General features: G+C 46.1%; 1 protein-coding gene across 1 annotated transcript in view; it reads right to left on the reverse strand.

Annotated features, from left to right (window-relative positions):
• LOC123994591 (protein O-mannosyl-transferase TMTC1-like) overlaps positions 1 to 11085 on the reverse strand; it is a 130291-nt gene that overhangs the window by 68974 nt on the left and 50232 nt on the right. The window contains exons 5-7 of the mRNA XM_046297371.1: positions 9698 to 9779; positions 9391 to 9494; positions 1101 to 1290 (exon numbers count right to left, since the gene is read on the reverse strand). Coding sequence (XP_046153327.1) covers positions 1101 to 1290; positions 9391 to 9494; positions 9698 to 9779 — 376 coding nt within the window. The remainder of the gene's footprint in view (positions 1 to 1100; positions 1291 to 9390; positions 9495 to 9697; positions 9780 to 11085) is intronic.

Here is an 11085-nt window from a genome sequence, read left to right on the forward strand (position 1 = left end):
GCGCGTGGTGAGGAGACAGATTCTCGCCACGCCACCTGGTAGGAGCGACCTGTCAGGTAGGACGCAATCCAAGCGTGGGCCGCGCCAGAGATGCCCAACTCGGAGAGGGTGGAGAGGAGGATCTGATGGTTCACAGTATCGAAGGCAGCCGATAGGTCTAGAAGGATGAGAGCAGAGGAGAGAGAGTTAGCTTTAGCGGTGCGGAGCGCCTCCGTGATACAGAGACATCTCTCACTCTGTCTGAGTGGGATGGGGACCAAAGACTCAAGGTCTACTCAATAACGAAGAACGATGCAGTGCACACACTTCTCACACATAATAACTCTCCTTCTCTAAATACTGCCTGTCACCACGGCAACGCAGAGAAAGTGTGTACTGTATGTTCATGGCATGGGTCGGGCAAATAACGTGTGCGAGTTTGGTCATCTCCTCTAACAAGAGTGTGGTGTGATTGGAAGGCGAGAGTTTTCATAGCATAGTGTCTATGTTTAGAAACCTGTGAGTATCAATGTGTGAAAGCAAGCCCAGTTCAGAAACCCCTAGCTGCCAACGTAGACTTCCAAGTACTAGACAGATAGAATCAATACGCTGAGTGGACAAAACATTCGGAACATTATACTCTTTCCACATAAACCGACCAGGTGAATCCAGGTGAAATCTAGGATCCCTTATTGATGTCACCTGTTAAATCCACTTCCATCAGTGTAGATGAAGGGGAAGAGACAGGTTAAAGAAGGATTTTTAAGCCTTGAGACAATTGAAACATGGATTGTGTATGTGAGTCATTCAGAGGATGAATGACAAAATATTTAAGTGCCTTTGAACGGGGTATGGTAGTAGGGGCCAGGTGCACCAGTTTGTGTCAACAACTGCAACGCTGATGGGTTTTTCACGCTCAACAGTTTCCCTTGTGTTTTAAGACTGGTCCACCACCCAAAGGACATCCAGTCAACTTGACACAACTGTGGGAAGCATTGGAGTCAACATGGGTCAGCATCCCTGTGGAACGCTTTAAACACCTTGTAGAGTCCATGCCCGACAAAACTGAGGCTGTTCTGAGGGGCTGTTCTGAAGGCACCTAATCTCCATGTCCATCTCACCTGTAGCGACATGACACAGTGCAGACAGAGGGCGACCATGACCACTCCCAGCAGCAGGGCGGCGACGTTGCGCATGTCCCACAGTGACTCCACCAGGGGTATACTGCCCACCTGCCAGTCATAACACAGCACCGCGGGAGACAGCAGCAGCCACGCGTTGAACGCCAACAGGTAGCAGTAGGTCAGGAACCTAGAGGGAGAAGACAAGAGAAGAGGAAAGAACAGAGGCAAATTGAAAGTGAGAGAGGGTTCAAATGTTAACTATTGGTCACATTCGTGCATTACATTTACAGGAACTTTAATCACACTGTATTCAATCACACTATGTTGTTGACTGCAAACAGCCATGAAAGAACATCCTGTTCCTGTTCTGTTGGTCATCATGTCCTCGGTGAGTTGAGATATGGGTCTGTGTCCCAAATGGAACCCTATTCCCTCTGGCGCACTACTGTTGGTCAGAGCTCTATGGGCCCTGGTCAAAAAGTAGTGCACTACAAAGGCCATATGGTGCCATTTGGGACGCAGGAGTCCGAGCGGCTGTGCTATTGATTCTGTCACACTGGGAGAGCTACCTGAGACCATTACATGGCCAAGGACAGAAAGAGAGGAAAGAGAGGTCTGCTTGACTGAGCAGGAGAGAGAGACCAGAGGGAGCAGGGGAAAGTGAAAGGATTGGTGGCTGAGAGAGGAAACGAGTAATGAAAGAAAACAGAGAGAGGGGAGCGTGAAGCGATAGAGGACACACACACACACACACATAGCCACATACACACTGCTAAATCACTAAATGAGTCTCCATTACAGTCAATGGCTGCCCCTTATCATTTAGAACAGATAAGCTGGCTCCTCTATGGAAATGGAAAGGCTTCAGCTCCAGTCTGAGTGGGTGGTCGTTCCTCTACTCAAGGACTAACTGGAACAACAAACACAGGGCTGTAAGGAACGGTTCTCTATGAACTGCTCTGTAGCTGAAGCTCTGACTGGAGATGAGTTAGTGAGTTTGCTGTTTGGGATGGTGAACTGTAAGACAAAACTCTTCAAATGGGCACACAGTCGATGTGACTTGAAGTGAAATGAAACTTTGATTTGACTAGACTGCTTCAGTGCATTGATAAAAATTAATCCTAACACCCACACAAACGTTTATGTGCAGAAACACGCACGCTCACACACACACGTACACACACGCGCACACACACAGATTAAATTATCCCACTACCCACAACCCCTCTCTCTCCCCACTAAGCACAACATGCACAGCCTTTCCTAACAGAGAGGAGAAGACAGGGCAGGGAGAAGTGAGGGAGGGGGAAAAGGGAGAAAGTGATGCATGGATGAGAAAAAGAGAAAGAAAAGGAAAGAGAAAGAAAATGATACACTACACTTTCTGTAAAGTTTTTTGTTTTTAAATCTGACACAGCGGTTGCATGAAGGAGATGTATATCTATATTTCCATGTCTAACAATTGTATTTTCATCAACATTTATAATGACTATTTCTGTAAAATGATGTGGCTCTCTGCAATATCAACGGATGTTTTTGGAACAATTTGGAACGCGCCAATGTATACCGAATTTTTTTCAAAAAATTCGAACTTTATCAAAGAAAACATACATGTATTGTGTAACATAAAGTCCTATGAGTGTCATCTGATGAAGATCATCAAAGGTTAGTGATTCATTTTTATCTCTATTTGTGCTTTTTGTGACTCATCTCTTTGGCTGGAAAAATGGCTGTGTTTTTCTGTGACTTGGTGGTCACCTAACATAATCGTGTGTGGTGCTTTCGCTATAAAGCCTATTTGAAATTGGACACTGTGGTGGGATTAACAACAAGGATACCTTTAAAACGGTATACAATACGTGTATGTTTGCGGAACTTTAATTATGAAATTTCTGTTGTTTTGAATTTGGCATCCTGCACTTTCACTGGCTGTTGTCATATCGATCCCGTTAACGGGATTGCAGCCCTAACATGTTCAGCCGTTAAGGCTCACACAGTCATGATGTGAGGAGAGCACTCCACACCACTCAGCGCAGAGGACACTGACACACCAGATAGACAAATACCTTGAAATACAAACACACACACACACGCACACAAATACAGTCACTCAGACACAGGCATGCTCAGTGGGAAGCAATAGAGGACACACATGCTCGCATGTATAATCATGCGCACGCGTAAGGAAACATGCACACACACACACAGACACACACTAACAAACACCCGTAGCCAGCTCTGCTAAATCACTAAATGAGTCTCCATTACAGTCAATGGCTGCCCCTTATCATTTAGAACAGATAAGCTGGCTCCTCTATGGAAATGGAAAGGCTTCAGCTCCAGTCTGAGTGGGTGGTCGTTCCTCTACTCAAGGACTAACTGGAACAACAAACACAGGGCTGTAAGGAACGGTTCTGTATGAACTGCTCTGTAGCTGAAGCTCTGACTGGAGATGAGTTAGTGAGTCCGCTGTTTGGGATGGTGAACTGTAAGACAAAACTCTTCAAATGGGCACACAGTCGATGTGACTTGAAGTGAAATGAAACTTTGATTTGACTAGACTGCTTCAGTGCATTGATAAAAATGAATCCTAACACCCACACAAACGCTTAGGTGCAGAAACACACACACACTCGCGCACGCATACAGCAGGGCGATGCTAGAAGTCAATTGCACGTGTGTTTTTCTGCATCCAAATGGCACCCAGCTCTATCTCTGGTCAGAAGTGCATGAGAACACTGTGACACCCTATCAGCATTCTCCTCCCACTCAGAAGAGCAGCAGCTTCAGAGATCTGCATAGATTACACATTGATTCTCTCTCTGCAGCAAAACAGGCTTTCCCATAGAATAGAATAGATAGGGAAAGTCAATTCTCCACTGATTTGGACAGGCGGGTTCAGATCGCCTGTTGATTTGAGAGGGGACGCAGAGTGAATATGAACTGCTGGTGTATCATCGATTTATGGAGGAACATCTAACGCCGGGGGACGGCATGAAGTCATCTATTGACAGATTGACCTAACCTCGTGCTATAGCAGATTGAGGGGGACATCCCTATTGAATAGGAGGCCAGATATGTGCAATGGATGTACAGAATTAAAACATTCTCTTTCTGTTTTTGCCACCCAGTCAGGCTGGCTATTGGAGAGGAAGACATACAAATAGGCATAGACAGAGACACAGCCACAAGCATGAACACACACGCGCGCACACACACACACACGCGCGCGCACTCCTCCAGACTTGGCGACTGACAGAGCCAGAGAGTTAAACATGGAGGAGAGTATGCTCACCAACTGCCATGATCAGACTGGAACGGGACATAGATTCAATTCCCCCACCGCCCACAACCCCCCTGTCTCCCCACTAAGCACAACATGCACAGCCTTTGCTAACAGAGAGGAGAAGACAGGGCAGGGGGAAGTGAGGGAGGGGGAAAAGGGAGAGAGGAAAATGATGCATGGGATGAGAAAATGAGAAAGAAAACGAGAGGGAGTGAAAAAGAGAAAGCACTCCAGAAAGAGAGAGAGACAGGCAGAAGAGTTAGAGAAAATGAGAGAGAGATGTGTGTATGTGTAATGTTTACTGTTAATTTGTATTGTTTATTTCACTTTATATATTCTATATATTATCAACCTCACTTGCTTTGGCAATGTTAACACATGTTTCACATGCCAATAAATCCCTTGAATTGAATTGAATTGAGAGGGAGCGTAATCAAGAAGAAGAGAGAGAGAAAGTGAGAGAAACAGCGGTCAAAAGAGAAAGACATTGAGACAGAGAGAAAGAATCATGGAGAAAATGAATCGCAGTTGCTGACAGGTAGGTGACGGGAGGTTAGAGGACTGTAGCTGTGTCTCCTCTGTCTCCTGTGTTCCAGCATGTTCTCCCTGATCAAGAGTCCTGAATTCAGATGTCAAACCACCCAGATTAACAGCCTTAAAGGCTCACACAGTCATGATGTGAGGAGAGCACTCCACACCACTCAGCGCAGAGGACACTGACACACCAGATACCTTGAAATTGGCAGTCAAGCATTGGCAGTCAAGCCTATGGCAGACCTCATGTCACACACACACACACACACACACACACACACACACACACACACACACACACACACACACACACACACACACACACACACACACACACACACACACACACACACACACACACACACACACACACATGATCACGGGCAAACACACACACACACACAGGTAAATACATGCAAACACACACACACAGAGAAAAGGCAATCAGACAATGGCACTAGACGTTTAATGGATTAGAATGTGTTGCAGTATGACACTCAAGTTTCTCAAAATCCTTCAGTATTGAATTTGATGTACACACTCAACAAGACACACACACACACACACACACACACACACACACACACACACACACACACACACACACACACACACACACACACACACACACACACACACACACACACACACACACTCACACTCACACTCACACACACACACACACACACACACACACACACACACACACACACAATAACACACAAACACACCTAACCTTTATGAGAAACGAAAGAGGAATAGCAAATGCTAAATCAACAGAAATGTCACTGGTCTGCAACATGGTCAGTTGAAGATAAAAACTCCAAAGCACGCCCACACTCACACACACACACGCACACACACACGCACACACACACACGCACACACACACACGCACACACACACGCACTCACATGGTGCCATTAACCAGGCTGGGCTAGACTGTTGCATATCATTCATATAGTAAACAGCTACTTCTCCAGTCACCAGCAGTTGATCAATCAATAATATTAACTGTAGCAGTCCGCTTGTTTATTCAAATAAATCACTTAAGCACCTACACACACACACACACACACACACACACACACACACACACACACACACACACACACACACACACACACACACACACACACACACACACACACACACACACACACACACACACACACACACACACACACACACACACACACCTACACACACACACACACACACACACACACACACACACACACACACACACACACACACACACACACACACACACACACACACACACACACACACACACACACACACACACACACACACCACACACACACACACACACACACACACACACACACACACACACACACACACACACACACACACACACACACACACACACACACACACACACACACACACACACACACTAGATTAATGACAGAAGTGAGGCGGCTACGATGAATTATAAATGGCTTGTCAGAGAACCGCTGACATGATGGATAATCACTACTGCATCACTACAGATGGAGAGGGAATGAGTAAACACAGACACCACACACCAAGGACGATACACGCTCTTCACGCACACACACACACACACACTACACACACACACACACACTTCTCATACACACATATCCATAACTGACTGATTGTCAGTATCAAAAGGACAAACACACTCTTCAAGGTTCGTCTCAATCGTCAGTATGCACTACGAGACGCATCTCTTCATTAAAACATAACGGAGAACACTGACTGATGGATAGATAGACAGCAAATAGATAGCTGGCTGGATGGATCGGTTTTTAACACTAAGACTGACATTCTCCTTTCTCAATGACAAGAGCATTCTTGAGACAGTGCCAGGAAGGAAGAAGGGAAGAAAGGGAAAGAAAGACTGGGTGTAGGGTATGAAGAGATTTAGGAAGTACATTTCCCAGGTGGCCTTGCAAGAGCTAATGACAGATTATCTGTTGCCCGACGACAGCTACAGTGTCTGCCACTGCAGATAGGGACCAGAGTGCTACTGCTCAAACACTCTTGAGGCCTACCACAATGAAGTAGGCCCTGAAGCCTGGGGAGGCTAACCCAGAGAGGGAGGCTGATGTTTAGGTCTATTTGTGGGTCCATTTATGTTCATAGTCTTTTAATATGGTGGTTACATGTAGCAGGAAATATGACTGAATGTGACTGAGTTCAATACAGTATCTTAGCATTTTAGCATCGAAATTGATTTAACACTTTTTATTTATTTTATTTTTATTTTATTTCACCTTTATTTAACCAGGTAGGCTAGTTGAGAACAAGTTCTCATTTGCAACTGCGACCTGGCCAAGATAAAGCCAAGCAGTGTGACACTGACAACAACACAGAGTTACACATGGAGTAAACAATGAACAAGCCAATAACCTAATAAAAAAGTCAATGACACAGTAGAAAAAAAGAAAGTCTATATACAGTGTGTGCAAAAGGAATGAGGAGGTATGCAATACATAGGCCATACAATTTAGCAGATTAACACTGGAGTTATAGATGAGCAGATGATGATGTGCAAGTAGAAATACTGGTGTGCAAAAGAGCAGAAAAGTAAATAAAATAAAAACAGTATGGGGATGAGGTAGGATTGGGTGGGCTATTTACAGATGGACTATGTACAGCTGCAGTGATCGGTTAGCTGCTCAGATAGTTGATGTTTAAAGTTGGTGAGGGAAATGAAAGTCTCCAACTTCAGCGATTTTTGCAATTCGTTCCAGTCACTGGCAGCAGAGAACTGGAAAGAAAGGCGGCCAAATGAGATGTTGGCTTTGGGGATTATCACTGAGATATACCTTCTGGAACGTGTGCGACGGGTGGGTGTTGCCATCGTGACCAGTGAACTGAGATAAGGCGGAGCTTTACCTAGCATAGACTTATAGATGACCTGGAGCCAGTGGGTCTGGCAACGAATATGTAGCAAGGGCCAGCCGACTAGAACATACAGGTCACAGTGGTGGGTGTTATCAGGGGCTTTGGTAACAAACCGGATGGCACTGTGATAGACTGCATCCATTTTGCTGAGTAGAGTGGAAGCTATTTTGTAGATGACATCGCCGAAGTCGAGTTTTACTAGGGTAAGTTTGGCGGCGTGAGTGAAAGAGGCTTTGTTGCGAAATAGAAAGCCGATTCTAGATTTGATTTTGTATTGGAGATGTTTAATATGAGTCTGGAAGGAGAGTTTACAGTCTAGCCAGACACCAAGGTATTTATTGTTGTCCACATATTCTAGGTCAGAATCGTCCAGGGTGGTGATGCTAGTCGGGCGGGCGGGTGCAGGCAGCGCACGGTTGAAAACATGCATTTGGTTTTACTAGCATTTAAGAGAAGTTGGAGGCCACGGAAGGAGTGTTGTATGGCATTGAAGCTCGTTTGGAGGTTAGTTAGCACAGTGTCCAAGGAAGGGCCAGAAGTATACAGAATGGTGTCGTCTGCGTAGAGGTGGATCAGGGAATTGCCCGCAGCAAGAGCAACATCATTGATATATACAGAGAAAAGAGTCCCGAGAATTGAACCCTGTGGTACCCCCATAGAGACTGCCAGAGGTCTGGACAACATGCCCTCCAAACTCTGTCTACAAAGTAGTTGGTGAACCAGGCGAGGCAGTCATTAGAAAAACCAAGGCGATTGAGTCTGCCGATAAGAATACGGTGATTGACAGTCGAAAGCCTTGGCCAGGTCAATAAAGACGGCTTGACAATACTGTCTTTTATCTATGGCGGTTATGATATCGTTTAGTACCTTGAGCGTGGCTGAGGTGCACCCGTGACCGGCTCGGAAACCGGATTGTACAGCGGAGAAGGTACGGTGGGATTCGAAATGGTCAGTAATCTGTTTATTAACTTGGCTTTCGAAGACTTTAGATGGGCAGGGCAGGATGGATATAGGTCTGTAACAGTTTGGGTCTAGGGTGTCACCCCCTTTGAAGAGGGGGATGACCGTGGCAGCTTTCCAATCTTTAGGGATCTCGGACGATATGAAAGAGAGGTTGAACAGGCTGGTAATAGGGGTTGCAACAATGGCGGCAGATAGTTTTAGAAAGAAAGGGTCCAGATTGTCTAGCCCAACTGATATGTACGGGTGCAGGTTTTGCAGCTCTTTCAGAACATCTGCTGTTACCTAGCCTCAGTGCAGGGTGCAGCTGGGAGGAGGTGCTCTTTACAGGACTTTACAGTGTCCAAAAACTTTTGGGAGTTAGAGCTAAAGGATGAGAACTTCTGCTTGAAAAAGCTAGCCTTTGCTTTCCTGGCTGACTGCGTGTATTGGTTCCTGACTTCCTTGAACAGTTGCATACAGTGGGGACTATTTGATGCTATTGCAGTCCGCCACAGGATGTTTTTGTGCTGGTCAAGGGCAGTCTGGTCTGGAGTGAACCAAGGGCTAAATCGGCAGAGACTGATAAAAAAAAGACATGTCTGTGATAGGGCTAGGAATAACCTGGTGAGCAGGTGAGGAGAGAAGGAGGCTGGGTTGTCCTGCTCAGAGAAGAGAGGCATGGAGCCGCCCATCAGCCAGAGCCTGAAGGACATGATGACCGCCACCTACAGGAGGGAGGAATGAACAGCAGGACATTACCATGCAACCAGTGCTTTAACATTCACCTTATACAATGTTAACTGGACCATAACATAACATCAAACTTGTGCTTTAACCTACACATCCTTCAACATGATTACTATACCAAACGGATGTGTACTGAGATAACGACATAGTCTTAGTTGTAATGTTTGTGGCTGATACTCACATAGAGAGAGACGGCACAGGCTCGTTTGAGGAAGGGGACGGAGATCCTGAGAAGATCCTTCATCTTGGTGCCGGAGAAGTGCCTGGAACGCAACACAGAGAGATGAAAGGTCAGAGAACGGACCTATAGTATTTGAGTCCGAGGACAGACACATGGACTTGAATCCTCCCCCAGGGTTAATGGCATGTTTAGTCTCATCGGTTCCCTTGTTCACCATTCCACCTGTACACTCACTAATACCATTGAGACTCCATAATGGGGGATAGAGGAGGATGAGAGGAGAGGAAAGGAAAGGAGAAGGGAGGTGGAGATAAAAGTGGGGAAGAGTATAAAGTGTCTTATATAACAGAGGTGCACAGACAGAGAACAGGGGAGAGCAAGACAAGGGGAGAGAAAGAAGAGGAGATATCGGTAGATAAAAGACAGAAGTGAGAATATCTGCCAAAGCAAGTCCATGAGGTACGAGAGAGAGAGAGAGAGTCTGGAACTCTGGTGTCTGTCTAATGCTGCAGAGACATTAGAACGAGAGGAGGAGAGTTTAAAAGAACAAACCAACTGTAAACGAGTGCCATTATCTAGTCACGATGTGTGTGCAAGCCTGTGCTACGTTGTGAGGTGCATTCTAAAAATCCCACAGTCACTGAGGCAGCGAGAGAGAGAGAGAGAAAGAGAGAGAGAGAGAGAGAGAGAGAGAGAGAGAGAGAGAGAGAGAGAGAGAGAGAGAGAGAGAGAGAGAGAGAGAGAGAGAGAGAGAGAGAGAGAGAAAAGAGAGAGAGAAAAGAGAGAGAGAGAGAGAGAGAGAGAGAGAGAGAGAGAGAGAGAGAGAGAGAGAGAGAGAGAGAGAGAGAGAGAGAGAGAGAGAGAGAGAGAGAGAGAAAAGAGAGAGAGAAAAGAGAGAGAGCAGGGAAAGTGGGGAGAGAAAGGGGGCAAGAGATTCGGAGTCGGTGATGTTGTGAGGTGCATTCTAAAAATCCCACAGTCACTGAGGCAGCGAGAGCGAGAGAGAGAGAGAGAGAGAGAGAGAGAGAGAGAGAGAGAGAGAGAGAGAGAGAGAGAGAGAGAGAGAGAGAGAGAGAGAGAGAGAGAGAGAGAGAGCAGGGAAAGTGGGGAGAGAAAGGGGGCAAGAGATTCGGAGTCGGCGACGCTCACACCGACAGAATTCCCGAGCACGGAATGTAAAGAGGCATGTCGACCTTGAGAAACATTACGGATTTGAGCTACGCTGAAGACAGATTTCACGCTGTGTAGAGGAATGAGATGTAACAAACAAACACACACACAGAGACAGGTATTGTTGCATTCTCAGACCTGGGCCTCTCACACTCCCCAAAGGCCTGATGGGCGAGACGTCGCCACGCATCCACACAACAGGATGTTAATGTGTCATG

This window comes from Oncorhynchus gorbuscha, linkage group LG14 (genome assembly GCF_021184085.1).
Source record: "Oncorhynchus gorbuscha isolate QuinsamMale2020 ecotype Even-year linkage group LG14, OgorEven_v1.0, whole genome shotgun sequence".
Taxonomy (NCBI): Eukaryota; Metazoa; Chordata; class Actinopteri; order Salmoniformes; family Salmonidae; genus Oncorhynchus; species Oncorhynchus gorbuscha.